The following is an 18,067-nucleotide window of genomic DNA, read 5'->3' as shown; positions in this document are numbered from 1 at the left end:
ATTCACTACCGAAGTCTTTTAAAAGACTTAAATTGCTGGACTTATTTTTTGGTTTTTAAATTTTTTATTTTGGAGAACTTGAAATGGACATAGAATAATTTAATGAACCAATCACTCATATTCAGCAGTTAGCAAGGTTTTGTCATCCTCATTTATTCCCCCCTCGTCTTTTCCCTCCTGAAGTAGTTTAAGGCTAATCCCTGACATTTGTGTCATTGCCTACTTTGGGATGAATCTCTCAAAGCATGTGTACTTTCTTATATGATACCATTAATCACCTAAAAACATTAACAGTGATTCCTTGATATCATCTAAAATACCCAGTCCATAGTCACATGACTCCTTTTCTCCAAAACATCTTTTACCAGTTTGTTTATTTGAATCAGGATTCATACAAGATTCACAGATGGTGTTTCATTTTTATGTCTCTTGAATCTTTTCAATGGGAGTAGCTCCCTCCCACCCCCTAGAGTTTTTTTCAGTGGCTTTGACTTATTGAAGAATAACTGTTAGTTGTTTCATAGGACACCCTACTTTCTATATTTACTTGCTTCGTTGTGTCGTTGGACTTACTCCTCTGTACCAGGGGTTGGTGAACTATGACCTGTGGGTCAAATCCACAGCCTCCCACTTATTTCTGTAAATAAAGTTTCATGGAGGATAGCATTTTTATTTATTTACATATTATCTGCAGCTGTTCTTGTACTATAGATGCAGAGTTAGTAGCCATGCCAGAGACCATATGCCCTGCAAGGCCTAAAATACCACCTGGCTTTTTACAGAAAAAAAGTGCAACCCCTGCTGGTTAGCAATAAAGTATTGATTAGATTCAGGTTAGACTTTTTTGGCCAAAAGTACTTTACATGGGGTGCATTGTACTCCATATTGTATTGTATCAGCAGTCATACAATGTCTGACTTAACCAGTTTTAGTGGGGCTGATTGATTAGTGGGTTCAGGTTTTCATTTAATGTAGGGTATTTCAACCTTGGCACTACCGATTTTTTGAGCTGTGTAATTCTCTGCTGTGGGGGTTGTCCTCTGCATTGTGGAATGTTCAGCAGTATCTCTGGCCATTACCTGCTAGATGCTGGTAGCACTCCTAGGGTGACAACCAAAAATGCCTCTGGACATCTCCAAATGTCCCCTGGGGGTGGGAGGCAAAATTGTTTCCAGTTGAGAACCATTGAGCTAATGGCTTCATTTGTTAGTGATTTTTGCTTGAATTAGTTGTTTCATTAGGAGCTGTAAAATGATGGTTTTCTAATTTTGTCATCTTTTCAATGTGTACTAAACATATTAAATATTAGAATGTTTATAAGTTAAATTTTTACAAAATTAACATTTCCTCATTAACTAGTACTATTTGGTTACACCGTAGTAGTTTATACAGGAAAGATGAGATAAATGTGTACTTCTTTCTGTTTCACTGCCAATTTTTTGAATAGGAGGTTGGGGGTCTACATTACATGCATGTTGACCAACCATTTATTTATTTTTGCTCTTACTTATTTTTGCTTCCTCTTTTGCGGATTATCAGTATGAACTCATGGGTGTTATATATATTCATTATGTTCAATCAATTGCATTCATTATTATTTTTATTTTTGATGCTTAAATTTGTCTCTCTTTGGTCATTGGGACCTTCTTTATGTTTGCTTCTAAGTCCTTTTGAGATTGACGGGGATCTTTTTTAACAGCAGATTTTTGGCAGTATTTTTACTCTGATTTTTTTTTTTTTTTTTTTTTAGTATTATGTGATTTGATCATTTAATAGTTAGTACAGTAGATCGCCACAGTTAATAGTTAAGTGTTTGAGAAATGTTTAATTAGCTTTAAAAAAAAGTTCCATCCCTAGCGCCAAGAGGGAGGTTTCAATTTCATTTCCTAATAGAAGAAACTGGGCTCTGTGGAGAAATGGCTGATTCAGGGCAGGAAATGTCCAAGATAAGCCTTGAATATCTTGTTATTCTAGAAAGTAAGGCTGATATTAAAATCTAAGATATGTCAGAAGGACTCAAGAGTCAACTTGAAGAGTTTCCTATGGGCCCAAGATGGGACAGTTTGAGCATGGATAAGAATGGCTGTAGCAGGTTGAAACATGAGTCCGTAATGATACTGTAAACACTGATGCGACCACATTGGTCAGTCACCTGTGAAGGAAGCTAGGGAATCAACTCATTATTGTAAAAACGGATAAATTGAATCAAGCATTTATCTTGAGTTTTTTGAACACATACTGTACCTTAGCTAACCACAAAATTGATGAGGGGGAGTTTCTCTTCGTAGGCTTCCAGCTAATGAAGGAAAAGTTAACTCTCACCACTTTGCAATCCCTAATGAAATAGAAGATCTAGGCAGTGATCACCAGTGGCTGCTAATATCACTAAAACAGAGATAACCATGCATGATATGCCTGTGCCTTCTGCTAGAAGTAATCAGTAGCACTTCTAAAGTATTTTTGCCAAAAAATTGTACCTGATTTCGATCGAACCTTTAGATTTAAATGTGAATTTATAGGCAGTACAGAAACAGATGAACATGTTAAATGACGTTGTGACACAAGCACTCTACAGGACAAACGGCCCAGGTTCTTCAACAAATAAGTTGCAGGGAAATAATAGGTGTGTGTGTGGGGGGGGGAGGCGTGTTTTCTACCTGTAGTTTTATGTATCAGCCATTTGCAAAGTATGGATCTCATTTGGTAAATAAAATTGAGATAGTTGGGAAAACAGGAAAATTTGAATCCCGCCTGGATATTTAATGATTTTAATGAATTACTATTAACTGTATTTGCTGAGATAATTCTATTACATTTTTAAAATGTCTTATTTTTTAAAGTGGTGATCAGCAGGGTGATATTTTTGCCCTCAGAGAGACATTTGGCATTATCTGGGGGCATTTTTGGTTGTCACAATTCAGGGATGGGAGGTGGGGGCGGTGCTATTGGCCGTTAGTGATGCTGCTTTAAACATCCCGCAGTGCACAGCGTGGTCCCCACAACAAAGAATTATTCAGTCTAAGGTGTCCATAGTGTCAAGGTTGAGAAGCTGTTTTAAAGATACATGCTAAAATATTTCTGGATAAAATAATAGGCCTGGGCTTTGCTTCAAAATAATCTAGAGGCATGCAGGAAGTGGGTAGGGTACAGATGAGCTGGTAACTGAAGGTGGATGATGGATGATGAATCTATTTTTTATTTGTTTAAGTGCTTTCCTAATAAAAAATTTGAAAATATTCATATGTACTAAAATCTGTATCTTTTATTATTCTTGGTGGTTTTGTTGGGAATGCACAATAGATAGTAGGTGTTTGGTAAGTGATTTTTTTTTTTTCCTCCTTTGTTTGCAGATTATTGCTCTGGCAGCTTTGGTCCATCACAGCTTTGCATTAGATAAAGCACCGCCACAGCCTCCCTTTCAGTCACACTTCTGTGGTATGTATTTTTTAAAAATATATTTTATTGATTTCAGAGAGGGCAAGGGAGAGAGAGAGAGTTGAAACATCAGTGGTGAGAGTCATTGACTGTCTGCCTCCTGCACGCCCCCTGCTGGGGATCGAGCCCGCAACCCGGGCGTGTGCCCTGACCGGGAATCGAACCGCGATCTCCTGGACCCTAGGTCGATGCTCAACCACTGAGCCGACTGGGCTGTGGTATGTATTTTTTAAGCTGGTTTACTAATGGCTTGATCGTAGTTTTTCTTATTTTTTTCTAACCGTTAGATCAGTAACTTGTTTTTTAAAATGTTTTCAAAAGTAGTGTTTTACTGGATTGGTTGCCTATTATTCAGCTGTTTTATTTTGTTCTAAAAGAAGTCAGGAGGCAGTTTGATACCTTTTTTCTGTTCCAGTGGTTACTCTGTTGGGATGGAGTAGTTTTTTCCTGAGTCAAACTTCTGCTTTAAGTATTTTCTTTTCATGATGTCATTGTACAAGCTTATCGTAAAAGCCTGGCCAAAGTTTTCTGTGATGAGAGAAGATGCCAAGGCATAAATGGATGTTTAACCTATTTGGGAGGGGTTATAGTAATACCAGATTGGTGTTGGGTTGTGCTATGCGTAAAATGCAATGGGTGAGACAGTCCCACAGATTTTGCATGCCCAGTTAGTCTCCAAGAAGCATTCTGGCATATTCCATGATAACAGCTTAGCTAGTTAAGTAACCACTTAACTCTGAGTGGGATGGAATACATGGAACAAAATGATGAGTGTAATCTGGAAAATATGCGGAAGAGAACGATTGTTAGCTCATTTCAATGTACATTTATTTACCTCCTCTGTCTGTCACTGTGTGAACAGCTATGGTGAACGGTAACATTATATTAGTTTCAGGTATGCAGCATAATGATTTGATATTTGTGTATGTTGTTAAATGATCACCACAATAAGTCTAGTTAACATCTGTCACTGTATACTTAAAAATATTTTTTCTTGTGATGATAACTTTTAAGATCTAATCCTTTAGCAACTTTTGAATATGCAGTATATAGTAGCATTGTCAACTGTGGTCACCATGCTGTACATTACATCCCCATGACTTACTTATTTTATAACTGGAAGTTTGTACATTTTCACCCCCTTTTGTCATTTCACCCACCACCTACCCACACCTCTGCCAATGACCAGTCTGTTCCCTGTATCTGTGAGCTCAGTTTGTTTTGTTTTTTGATTCCACATATAAGTGAAATCATATAGTATTTGTCTTTCTCTGACTTATTTTACTTAATATAATGCCCTCAAGGTCCATCCATGTTGTCACAAGTATCAAGATTTCCTTCTTTTTATGGCTGAATAATATTCCAGTGTGTGTGTATATATACACACTACATTTTCTTGATCCATGGACACTTAAGCTGCTTCCATGTCTTGGCTGCAATGAGCATAGGGGTGCATGTGTCCTTTTGAGTTAGTGTTTTCATTTTCTTCAGATAAAAACCCATAAGTAGAATTGCTGGATGATATAGTAGATCTATTTTTAATTTTTTGAGGAATCTCCATACTCTTGTCCATAGTGGCTGCACAAATTTGCATTCCCACCAGCAGTGCGTGAGGATTCCTTTTTCCCACACCCTTGCCAACACTTACTACTTATCTTTTTGATAATAGCCATTCTGACAGGTGTGAAGTGATATCTCATTGTGGTTTTAGATTTACATTTCCCTGATGATTAGTTATGTTGAGCACCTTTGCATGTACACGTTGGCCATCTGTATGTCTTCTTTGGAAAAATATCCAGATCCTCTGCGCAGTTTTTAATTGGATTGTTTGGTGTGTTTTTATGTTGAGTTGTAATAGTTCTTTGTATATTTTGGGTATTAACTCCTTATCAAGTATGTGAGTTATAAATATTTTCTCCCATTTGATAGATTGCCTATTCATTTGTTGATGCTTTCCTTTGCTGCGTAGAAGCTTTTTAGTTTGATGTAGTCCTGCTTGTTTATTTTTGCTTCTAATATTGCTTTTGGTATTAAATCCAAAAAAACTATCACCTAGAATTATATCAAGGAGCTTGCCACCTATGTTTTCTTTTAGGAGGTTTATGGTTTCAGGTCTTATGTTCAAGTCTTAAATCCATTTTGAGTTAGTTTTTGTATATGGTGTATGATAGTAGTCCAGTTTCATTCTTATGCATGTGGCTCTCCAGTGTTCCCAACACCATTTCTTCTTGGCTCCTTTGTCATAAATTAATTGACTATATATGCATATATAAGTATACATACACACACACACACACACACACACACACACACACACACACACACGTTTATTTCTGGGCTTTCTATTCTGTTCCATTGATCTGTGTGTTTGTTTTTATGCCAATACCATATTGTTTTGATAACTATAGCTTTGCAGTATAGTTGCAAACAGGGAGGAGGATGCCTCCTGTTTCCTTCTTTTGAAGATTGCTTTGGCAATTGGGGGTCTTTTTTTAGTTCCACGCAAATTTTAGGATTGTTTTGTCCTTTTGCAGTCCAACAACATGACCAATGGAAATACTTTATTCTCTTTACTCTTTGGAGATTGGGGGGAATTTATATTTAAATGTTTCCATTTGGAAACTTTCAGTGTATGTACACTTGAAATTGGCTAAGATGTATGTTAGAATCTTTATTTTTTTTCATTCTTCCAGTTGTTTCTAAACCAAAGGACTGCATTTTTCCATATGCTTTTAGTGAAGACATAAAGAAAAAGGTAAATAACTCATTATTTATTTCTTTTAAATGTGAAGTATCTCTTTGTTTAGATTGAGAAAAGGAGGGTGGTGTGCATTAGTAGAAACAGGCTATTTTATGTTAATTGATTAGATCTGTTCTTGCTACATCAGACTGTGACATTAACCCATTAAAATATATTAGTAAAACTAACAACATTGTTTAGCAGTGTTTAAATGTTTCACCACCTGAAGATAGTGGGATTCTACAGTGTACGAGTAGATGGATAGGCTCAAACTCTCCTTAGGTAGCTTAATAGGAAGCTTTTCCAAAATGCATGATCATGTGATTACTGTTTGGGAAAGCGTAGGCGAGAGTGCTACACCTCCCCTTCCCCTGCCCAGCTTAAAGGAAGCCAAGTGAAGTTGGGAACACTGTGGATATTAAAGGGGACATGGGTGGATTGGAAAGGTTGATGTGGGCTTGTTCCAATAGATCAGTGATTTCTAAACTCCCAGTATATGCTCCATGGGTCCTTAATAAAATGGGTGGGAGTGGGTTGGGAATTGGATAATGTAGTGAGTTTTTCACAAAAGTAAATGTATTCAATGTAAAGGATATCTTTTTGAAGGGAGTATGTTATTTCTGTTATGAAATAACGGTCTTGGTAAATTTGTAGGTTTGTGGTTTTTTTTAATGTTCTTACTTGACAAAATTAAAAGTTAGCAACCTTGTTAGGTTCTCTTTATTTTAAATTGGTTTGAGAAGTCCAGTAGCCTGGTGGTACTGTTAGACCAGGCTATTTGTTAAGTGCCCTGAATTACCTGTCCAGGTAGGATGACCAGGAAATTCATTCCATAGAGTCAAACTGATATTTTTTAGTTATAGAAAACATATAGCCATCAGCTTCCATTTTAGGAGAATCTTAATAAATGGATCTTTTGAATACCTGATTTATACTTAGTAATCCAAGTGGAAGCCTTTTGTGTGAGATAGGTTTTATTTATATTTAAGACACTTGCAATTCTTAAATGAATGTTTGCTTTTAGTCTACTTTCTTATTTATACGTTCCTACTCCACTATTTGATATTAGTTTATACAATCCTTGGAACTTCTTTATGTGGTAAATACATAAACAGTGAAGTCTAAGAAAGTGGGTAATGTTTTTGATAGGTACTCTGATTCATGTGCTATAAAATGTGCCCAGATGCACAAGTGTGTCCCTGTGAAGGGACATTTCTGCACTTGACAGTGCTCACCACTTAAAACTTTTCTTCATTCACACTCTTATTACCAGTATGAGCTCCTCCGAGACTTTATGCAATGGAGGCAAAACCTAGAATCAGGAATTTTATTGCTGCATTTAGTTTTGAACTGGGTGGTTTCTTTTAGCCCTAAGAAATCTTACCCTGCCTGAACAAGGAAACAAGGTCTAGTTAGTACTTGAGAGTAAAAAGTAAGTGACTGGTTTGTTTTTATCTAACAGAAAGTGAAGGTTGAGATTGCTGCAACAGAGAGAACACTGCTAGGTTTTTTCCTTGCAAAAGTTCACAAAATTGATCCTGATATCATTGTGGTAAGTAGACATTTGATCATGTCATGGAGAAGCTCTTCATTCCTTAGTTATTTCAGTGTGACTTGATTGGCACTTTTTGAGCAGCAAAGAATCTTTTCAGAGTGAAAGAACCCTATAGGCTGGTGGGAATTGCTGTACTTGCTGCTAACGGAAAGGGAGAGAAATCCCAGCCCACTGCAAGATAGTATTTTTCCTCTAATAGAAAGGCAACTTATGAATTATTATCAAAGTTTATGCTACTCCAGTTATTTACACTTAGATCCCACCAGCCTTTAAGTTAATAAACTTGGGTCAACTGTTGGTATCTCCAAATTTTTGGCTCAGTGGCCCAACTGTATAGCCATCACAGGAATTAATTCACTTGGTTTGGTGCCAATCCCCAAAGTGTAAGTATTTTAAGTTTATGAGCTCAGTGGATCTCTTTGATATATTTCTTTGAGAGCTCAGGAATCTATTTTTCTCTTGATGACTGGATATGCTCACAAGAGGTAATAATTAATTGCCCCAGTTCTTTTTTTTAACTTTAAATTTTTTGGTTAATCCTCACCTGAGGATATTTCTCCATTAATTTTTAGAGAGAGAGACAGAGAGAGAGAGAGAAACATCGATGTGAGAGAGACACATCGATCGATTAGTTGCCTCCTACAGGTGCCCTGACCGGGGTCAGGGATTCAACCTGCAACCCAGGCGCGTGCCCTTAACTAGGAATCGAACCCAGCATCCTTGGTGAGCTGACCCATGCTCTCTCCATTGGGCCACACCAGTCAGGTCTAGTTTTTTAAAAAGCATGGGCAGTGAGCCACATTATTTACATGATGGAAATTACCATTGTAGACATGGAAAATTTGGTTACATTTTTGAGATGTTTTTTACTTGGTATAGTTCTGTGCCCTTGTTTTTTACAAGTTTCTTATTTGAACTATTGAGTGGTGTTATTGAGTTACTGTGTTACCCATTGATTAAGCGTCTAAATCAGTAGTGTTTGAACTTAGTTCTTTAGGAAAAAACTAAATGCAGTTCCCAAGTTTTCTAGAAGTGTGCATAAATGTCACACAACACAAATGGCTCTTGGTTTTTAGGGAAGTAAAATGGAATTGTTTGAATACAGCTTTTACTGATCACGTAAAAAGTGTGGACATTAAAATTTGCACTTGCCTCCAAGACTGTGAGGCATGCGCTGCAAATTAAAAGACATTATATGAAGCTTGCATCAATTAGGATGAGATAAAGTTTATTTCAGCAGTCTGCTGAGCAGCCTTATGAATGTCAAGGCTAATGAATGCTGCTGATGAATAAATTCCTGAAGAAGAAAGGATCCCAATCGGAGGTAAGCTCGTGATGCCTTCAATTAGAGGCCAGAAAAAGAAAGGGCAAAGAACCTCCATGCATATGAAGATAAATCCTGTCATTTGCATCTGCTGTGTTATTGGCTGTCTTCTTCTTCTGACTAGGGTCATAATATTTATGGCTTTGAACTGGAAGTGTTACTGCAGAGAATTAATGCATGCAAAGTTCCTCACTGGTCCAAGATAGGTCGACTGAAGCGATCCAACATGCCAAAGCTCGGGGTAATAATAATCTTCAAAATCTTACTTTTTCATTTGACTTTTTATTTGCTCTGACTAGGAATTGGTTGTCTTGTGACTTTGCCACTACACGTCTTTTCCTTTGAATCCAACCTTTTATTAGTAAAAGCCACTGGTAGTTTTTTAAATTAGCTGTTAGAGTCTAGAGACAGCACATATATGTTATCTCCACGTCAGCTGTAGCGAAGCACTAGCCCTGAGAGCAGAGTTGCAGGGCTCAGGATTCATCGAGTGTGATCACTGAGGAAGGCGATGGGCAGGAAGAGTGGGGGGAGCTGACGGTGAATGCATAAGAAGGCAGCGGGCTAAGTGCCTTCTGTGTGTTCCCGCTCACAGGGAAGAACTGATTCTTGAACCCAGGCCCATCACTCTCTCTTAGAGCCCAGGCACTGTCATTCTACCTGCTTGCTTCACTTAGGGAGATTTTGGTGGTTTTGTATGAAGCACTTTTGTTTCCTAAAACCGATGCTGCTCAATGCTTGAAATCTTATTTAAAGTCTATAAATAAAATGGGCGTCTCATTAGAGGACTTAGAAATTTGTGCCTTTTATAATGCTCTCCAGAGGATTGGAATTGGGGCCAGTGCTCTTGCTTCTTTCCTTGTTCATATCTGAGGTGATAGTGGTTACTGACAATTCATCAGAGCACTTGCCAAACTAACTCCTTACCCTTTTCAAGGTTTTCTTTCTTTCTTTTTTAAATATATCTTTATTGATTTTAGAGAGAGAGAAGGGGGAGGGAGAGAGAGAGAGAAACATCAATGATAAGAGTATCATTGATCGGCTGCAGCCCACAACCTGGGCATGTGCCCCGACCGGGAATCGAACCCCGATCGCCTGGATCCTAGGTCGACGCTCAGCCGCTGAGCCACGCCCGGCCGGGCAAGGTTTTCTTTATATAGCATCTTCTCGGTGAGGTTTGCCCTGGCTACCCCATTTAAGATGCAGCTTCCCCAAATTCCTTGTTCCCCTCAACCTGCTCTACTTTCTCTCTGATATACTTGTTACCCCTAAAACTATATAATTTCTTGTTTATGATATCTCTTTTTTATTGTATATTTCAAATGAGATCAGGAATCTTTTCTGTTTTGCTCACTGCTATATCTGAGCACCTAGAAAAGTCGTTCAAAAATATTTAATTGATGGCTGGATGAATGGAAGAATGAGAGTTTCATCATTGTAATTTTGAGGCTACCCTCAAAGCAAGTTAGCACAGAATGTTCTTTGTGTCTGCTTTTCCATGGGATCTGCTTTTTGTCTTCCCCTTGTAGGGCAGGAGTGGATTTGGTGAAAGAAATGCTACCTGTGGCCGAATGATCTGTGATGTGGAAATTTCGGCAAAGGAGTTAATTCGTTGTAAAAGCTACCATTTGTCTGAACTTGTTCAACAGATTCTGAAAACTGAAAGGGTTGTAATCCCGGCGGAAAATATACGAAATATGTACAGGTATGATACTGGATGCTTCAGAATTTGTCTTGAAATTAGCAAAAGCAAGACACCGGTACCATTCTTAGGAGCCTGTGGTGCTTTGGAGGGGAAATTGTCTGTATTACTTACACCAAATTTTTTGTAATATTTTGTGAAGTTCTGATTATAGTCATTGTTTCCTTTAATTATTTGATTCTGTTTCATTCTTACTTTTCTGTACAGTGAACCTTCTCATCTGTTGTACCTGTTGGAACACACCTGGAAAGATGCCAGGTTCATTTTGCAGATCATGTGTGAGCTAAATGTTCTTCCATTAGCATTGCAGATCACTAACATCGCTGGGAACATTATGGTAAATTTAACTTAGAGAAGGGGAAAAAGCATTTCCTGTTGAATTCCATGTTTGCTTGGGGTAGTTGTTATATGATAATGAGTCTAAATGCATACTTATAAAATGAGTAACTTGTATTCTGAAAGCTGGGCTGCTTTTGTAAAATGAAGAACTGCTTGGGAGAAGGGAAAGAAAACCAGGTGCAGCATGTTGAAATTTGGGCGAACATAAGGATCATCTCTAACATCTGGCTGTGTCTCATTTGTGGAATGGCCCATTTGGGAGTAAAGAAATAGCCCAAGTTGTCAGTATTTTAAGCTCTCTTTGTCTCCTTTTAACTATAATGCTTAAAGGAAATGCTAGAAATAATTTAGTACCTTTAAAAAACAGCCCTTGTTATGAGGAATGATTTTGAAGGAGGTGCTGTGATTAAATTTACCAAGTCAAAGTTGCTCTTGTATGTTGTGATTTTGAGCTCAAATTTAAAAAAGAAATTCTGTTTAATAGTCTAGGACGCTGATGGGTGGACGAGCTGAGCGTAATGAGTTCTTGTTGCTTCATGCATTTTATGAAAACAACTATATTGTGCCTGACAAGCAGATTTTCAGGAGGCCTCAGCAAAAACCGGTGGGTCTAAAATTGTATAGCGTTTTGCCTTTTCTTATCCCCCCTTTTATTACCTATATAGCTTTCTTTGGTGTGGTAACATCTGTTTCCAAAAGAATTAATCCCCTGTATGCTGTAGAAACAGTCAAGCTTGTTCTGTTGTGTTTGTGTGGTCATTTCCTTCTCCACTTTTCTCTGTACAGATAAAAATAATGAAATAGGAAATTCTGGGAGGGACGCATATGTCGCCTCTCTGATGGGTGACCATACATGGAAAGTGTTTTTCCACCTTAACCCTACCCAAAACTACATGCCAGATAAATCTTTTATTTTCTTAAACCCATGAGCCTTTATTTTTGTGTTGCATTGTTGCATATTTAACATACTAGTAATGTTAAGGTCACCACATTTGGGATTCTGAAGTGGCCTCCATCACATTGGAACTAAAACTTAGCTACTATTATATTGGAACTGATAGTAATTGATTCAGAATGGGAATTTGATGTTAAAATGATTCAGGTTCTTGTATTTGCTTGTTTTATGTACATTATCAAAATCGGTATAGGGAATATTAACTTAGAGATTCGACTTCTGCTGAGGCATTGAATGTTGACCATTAACAAACTACTTAGGAATATATTTTCAGGATATGGACATACTTATTTTAAGGTGTCCATATTAATAATGAGAATCATGGTAATATCTATATGAAGTAATTTTCTATTTTTATATCATGAATGTTAGAGTAATGAATATAAGGGGACTCTTCTACAATCCCAATTTTTACATAATATGAAGAATTGTATTTCTAGTATCTAATGATTTAAAAAAGTTACATTCTGTGAATTCAGAACTATTTTAAAGTAAAATTTACATATTTGTTATCTCAGAGATATAGTATTTGTTTCGGTGACTACCATGCTTGGCATTCATTTGGATTCATGAACATATTACAGTAACTAAAAGTAAAGAATGTTTGTTAAACCTGTATACTGCACTTGGAAAGGGGGGTCATAAAACTTCTTAATTAGGAAATTAGTTGCTGGCTGGTGAAGTTATCTTTCCATTTGATATTAGGGAGATGAAGATGAAGATATTGATGGAGATGCCAATAAATACAAGAAAGGACGTAAGAAAGCAGCTTATGCTGGAGGCTTGGTATTGGACCCTAAAGTTGGTAAGGCTGGGCAGTGGACTGGCTTGCCCTGGAGTTAAGGAATTCCTTAATGCAGAGCTAGGCTTGAGAAACTAGAAGACCTGAAGTATATTTTGTAGGTTTGCAACTAGGTCTCATAATAATGCTATTTTATATTGGACAGCAAAATTAAAGAAAGTTTAGACAGTAACCACCAAATTGAACTTTAATAGGAGAATAATCTTTCCCTGTTATGAATAGTAAAGAGATGTTTTGTGCTACACAGAGTAGAAATAATCTTTTTTTTAGTATCTTAATCATTTTTAAGTATACAGATGAGTGGTGTTAAGTATATTCACATTGTTGTGCAGGAATTAATGTGAATTTTATCAAACAACTTGAACTCTGAGTAGGAAACATTTTATTTTTTTATTTTTTTAAATATATCTTTATTGATTTCAGAGAGAAGAAGGGAGAGGGAGAGAGAGAAACATCCATGATGAGAGAGTCACTGATGGGCTGCCTCCTGCACGCCCCCTGCTGGGGATCGAGCCCGCAACCCGGGCCTGTGCCCTGACCTGGAATCGAACCCCGATCGCCTGGATCCTAGGTCGATGCTCAGCTGCTGAGCCACGCCGGCTGGGCTGAGTAGGAGACATTTTAAATTACTAGTTGTAGCAAAACAGCTCAGTGTTCCAATTGTCCTTTGGTGTTAGGTAGATCTGGGCTTGAATTCTGCCTGTGTGATCTCGGGCCTCCTGTTTAACCTCTGTAAGCCCCAGTTTCCTCTTCCATTAAATGGAGATAAGAATAATCTCTGATTAAGGAATAAAAGTGATTGTTTAGTATAGTACCCGTCACAGAGTAAGCTTTTAATATGTTTGCTGTTATTATTGTCTTGTCAGTGGACATTTACTTTTATTCAGTTTTCTTCTTAAGGTGAAGAAAACTCTTTGTAAATGTCCTAGAGAAACATAGTAGCTTTCTGTTCACCCTTTGCAAGTAAAAAGGGTGGATCGTTCCACTACTGACATATATACATATCTTGTCTGATTTTAGCACAGTTTGTGTACAGGTAAGTGGGCTGCTCATTTTATTCTTTGAAGGTGTGATTGTAAAAAATATATATAACCACTCATTGGTAGAGATCAGGAAATATTTTGAAGGTGGGGGTGGGACTGAATGCTTGCTTGAAGGAGAATTTAACAACATTTTTTTGAAATAAATATGACACCTGTCTATAGTAACTGATATGGGAAGGTGTTTGCCTGTTATAATGGTGTACTTTGGGAACTTCTGGGGAAAGGGCTAGTTGTAGCTGGTTTCAAGGTAAGAGAGGATCTCTTTTGTGACCTGAGCTTTCACTCTTGTCCAGGTCATTTTTACAGAGTGGTAGTTGACTCCCTTTTTGTTTTTGTCTGCCTCACAGCTCTGGATAGTATATTGTTTCTAATACGCTTCAGAGTATAGTGCTTCTAATGTGATGTTTTGACATCTTTTTTAAAAGACTTTGTAATGTGGCTTTTTTATTGCAGGTTTTTATGATAAGTTCATTTTGCTTCTGGACTTCAACAGTTTATATCCTTCCATCATTCAGGAATTCAACATTTGTTTTACAACAGTGCAAAGAGTTGCTTCAGGGGCACAAAAAGTTACAGAGGTTTGTGTTCAACTGGAGGCTTTTGAAATTGAGATTAAAAGTAGTACTTAAAGAAGAGAACCAAAGGGGTTGGCATTTAGTTTTCCCTCTTAAAAGGTACATTATGTCCTTTCTTGGTCAGAGAAGAAGACAGACTAGTTTTGTGTCTTTTTTATTTAACAGTTTTATTGAGGTATAATTCACATACCATATAATTCAGACATTGAAAGTATACAATTTAATGGCTGTTAGTATTTTCACAGTTTGTAACCTTTACCACAGTTCATATTAGGACATTTTCATTAGCCTCTAAAGAAACCCCCGTACCTTTTACTTGTAACTTCCCTCTATTCCTCCACCCCTCCCAGAGCTAGGCATCCGCTACTCTTTCTGCCTCTATAGATTTGTATGTGTTGGACATTTCATACAAGTGGAATCATATGTGACCTTTTGTGTCTAGCTTATTTCATTTAGCATACTGTTTTCAAGAGTCATTCATATTGTAGCATGTATTAGTACTTCATTCCTTTTTATTGCTGAATACTTCATTGTATGGAGTATACAGTATATCACATTTTATTTATTTTAGAATCATCTTGTCAATTTATACAAAAATGGCTGCTGGGATTTTGATAGGAATTATATTGGATCTATAGATTAGTTTGGGGGGTATTGTCATCTTAAGAATGTTAAGTCTTCCAATCCATGAAAATTGGGTCTTTTTATTTATTTAGGTATTTAATTTCTTTCAGTGATGTTTTCTAGTTTTCAGTGTACAAGTCTTACACTTAAATTTAAATTCCTAAATATTTCACCCTTTTTGATGCTATTATAAATGAAATTATTTTCTTAATTTCAAGATTTGTTCATTGCTAATGTATAGAAAAATAACTGATTTTTGTATATTGATCTTATATCCTGAAACCTTGCTGCACTCATTTATTAGTTTTAATAGTTTTGTGGATTCCTTAGGATTTTCTGTATACAGGATCATGTCATCTGTGAATAAAGATTGTTTTAATTCTTTTTTTTTTCTATGTGGGTGCCTTATATTTCTTTTCCTTGCCTAATTCCCCTAACTAGAACCTACAATGTTAAATAGAAGTGCAAGAGCAGACACTCATGTCTTATTCCTGATCTTTGGTGACAGCACATAGTCTTTTATCATTAAGTATGATGTTAGCTATGGGTTTTCCATAGATGTCCTTTATCAGGTTGAGGAAGCTCCCTTCTGTTTCTAGTTTATTCTAGTTTATTGAGTGTTTTTATCACTAAAGAGTATCACAACAACCTGCATTTCTGGGATAAGTCCCATTTGGTCTTGGTGTATAATCTTTTATATATTACTGGATTCGATTTACTAGTGTTTTGTTGAGGAATATTTTGTTAGGATAATATTGGCCTGATAGAATGAGTTGGGAAGTGTTCCTTTTCTGTTTGTTGGGCTTGTTTGTGAGGGATTTGTGTTAATTGTTTAAATATTTGGTATAATTCACTAGTGAAAATTATCTGGCCTTAACACTTTTCTTTTTTTGATTACTAATTCAATCTCTTATTATAGGTCTTTTCAGACTTTCTATTTTTCCTTGAGTCAGTTTTGGCTGTTGGTGTCTTTCTAGGAATTTGTCCATTTCATGTAGGTTATCTAATTTGTTGGCATAAAATTTTTTATAGCATTCCGTTATAGTCATTGTTATTTCTTTAAGGTCAGTAGTGATGTCCTGTCTTTTATTCATGATTTTAGTAATTTGAGTGTTCTTTTTTTCTTTGTCAGCATAGCCAAAGTTTGTTAATTTTATTGGTCTTTTCAAAGAAGCACCTTTGGTTTCCTTGATTTTTCTATTGCTTTTTTGTTCTCTATTTCATTTATTTCTTGTGTAATCTTTATTTTTTCTCTCTGCTGTCTTTGGTTTAGTTTGCTCTTCTTTTTCTAGTTTCCTAAGGTGGATGTTTAGGTTATTGATTCCAAACCTTCTCTTGTAATATAAATGTTTACAATTATAAATTTTCCTGCAAGCACTGCTTTCGCTTCATCCATGAGTTTTGGTATGTCACACATGCCTTTTCAAAGTCCCATCTCCCGTATGTCAGCCATTGGTCTGGCTTCTATCACCATAGCTTAACTTTGCCTGTTCTAGAACTTCCTGTAAATGGAGTGATACAGTATGTACACTTTTGTGTCTGGCTCTTTTGTTTGGCGCCCTTGAGGTTCATCCACGCTGCTGCATTACCAGCGGTTCTTTTATTTCTGTTGCTGAGGAATAGTCCACACTTTACCCTCCTGAGACGAGCACGTGGATATCTTCGGTTTGGGGCTATTATTAATAAGGCTGCTGCGAATGTTCTTGTACAGGTCTCTTTGTAGATGTGGGCTTTCATTTTTTGAGGGGTCAACACCTAGGGAGTGAATTTGCTGGCTTGTATGGAAAGTGTGTGATTAATTTGGTAAGAACCTGTCAAATTGTTTTCCTAAGTTGGTCATCTTACCCTCCTACTGGCCATGTGTGCGAGTTGTTCCCCGTCTTCTTCAGTTCAGCACTTGGCGTTTTCAGTATTTTAAATTTTGTTTAGGAAGGCATTGCTTAATGATCCTACTCACTAAATAGCCTTTTTAAAAGAACCCTTTTGAATTCTCTCACATGGTTTTTAAGCTAACCAGTGATCCTTCCGTCAGCAGTCTTATATAGGGCTTAATAATTTAAGAATAAACCGTATACAGGTTCAGTAAGGAAATTGGTTAGATTTGATTCTCTAACAGTAAAAGATATAAATTTACATACTATCTTTGTATATTGTTTTCCTCTGCTTCTTTGGACGTGCGGCAGAAGATGTCTGTTTGCTCTCTAGCTCCTGAATTTACGCGCCTTTTTAGTTCCACCCACATGCTTGTGCGCTGCTTTTCTGTCCCGGTTCCACTGTCCCAGAGGAGAGAGCCCTACGGCCCTGCCTGGCGCGCCTGGTCCCACCCGCTGTAACCGCAGGAGTGGCTTCCCGGAGTACATGGCTGCGAAGAATGGGCCTTTCTGTGGGACTAGAGGGTAATTTGACGGAGAAGGTGTTAGCTAGACATCCCCAGAGGGTAGTGAGTCCATCTGATTAACAGTCTCTGGCCTGCGTCCTGTGTCTGTCCGCATTGTGATGATCATCATTACGCAGCACCCCTCCTGCCCTGTTTTATTTGAGTTTCTCAGTTTGGATTCTGGATACATAATAGAATCATTTCAGAGTCGGAAGGGAACTTAGAGGTCATCTGCGAAATACTGTCCATGCAGCAATTTGCAGGCTCCGTCTCATTTTCCTGCGCAGTCACTTGGTCTTCAGAACAGCTAGTGACACGCTGCTAGTGGTGGTAGAGCTGGGCATGGATTATGAATTTCCTGTCTCCAGATCCTTTCAGTTTACCTTTTATCTGACCTCCATAGTTGCTGTGTATAGATTGGAGTGTGTACCAAGATCTCTTTAATAGGTTTGTTACCATCATTTGCTATATTGGAAAACAATAAGTCCCTGTTACTATTGGAAGATTGCTCATTGGAAGATATTGATCTTTATAAAATTAGATACGTTGTAAAAGCTGGGTTATCAAGTAGCATTGACTTGACAGACTTTAAGCCA

The 18,067-nt window shown here is 37.3% G+C and overlaps 1 protein-coding gene and 1 non-coding gene across 3 annotated transcripts in view; both read left to right on the top strand.

Moving 5' to 3' along the window:
* POLA1 (DNA polymerase alpha 1, catalytic subunit) overlaps window positions 1-18,067 on the top strand; it is a 267,262-nt gene that overhangs the window by 26,620 nt on the left and 222,575 nt on the right. For both annotated transcript variants that reach the window (XM_016209302.2, XM_016209301.2), the window contains 9 exons: window positions 3,351-3,435; window positions 6,129-6,190; window positions 7,638-7,727; window positions 9,179-9,295; window positions 10,584-10,759; window positions 10,964-11,093; window positions 11,580-11,699; window positions 12,756-12,855; window positions 14,349-14,473. In XM_016209302.2, coding sequence (XP_016064788.1) covers window positions 3,351-3,435; window positions 6,129-6,190; window positions 7,638-7,727; window positions 9,179-9,295; window positions 10,584-10,759; window positions 10,964-11,093; window positions 11,580-11,699; window positions 12,756-12,855; window positions 14,349-14,473 — 1,005 coding nt within the window. The remainder of the gene's footprint in view (window positions 1-3,350; window positions 3,436-6,128; window positions 6,191-7,637; window positions 7,728-9,178; window positions 9,296-10,583; window positions 10,760-10,963; window positions 11,094-11,579; window positions 11,700-12,755; window positions 12,856-14,348; window positions 14,474-18,067) is intronic.
* Window positions 13,719-13,849, top strand: LOC148090623 (small Cajal body-specific RNA 24). Its single transcript, XR_015713770.1, has one exon.

Source organism: Miniopterus natalensis, chromosome X (genome assembly GCF_054644295.1).
Source record: "Miniopterus natalensis isolate mMinNat1 chromosome X, mMinNat1.hap1, whole genome shotgun sequence".
Taxonomy (NCBI): domain Eukaryota; kingdom Metazoa; phylum Chordata; class Mammalia; order Chiroptera; family Miniopteridae; genus Miniopterus; species Miniopterus natalensis.
The sequence above is the reverse complement of the archived record's forward strand: the minus strand, read 5'-3'. Positions and strand labels throughout refer to the sequence as shown.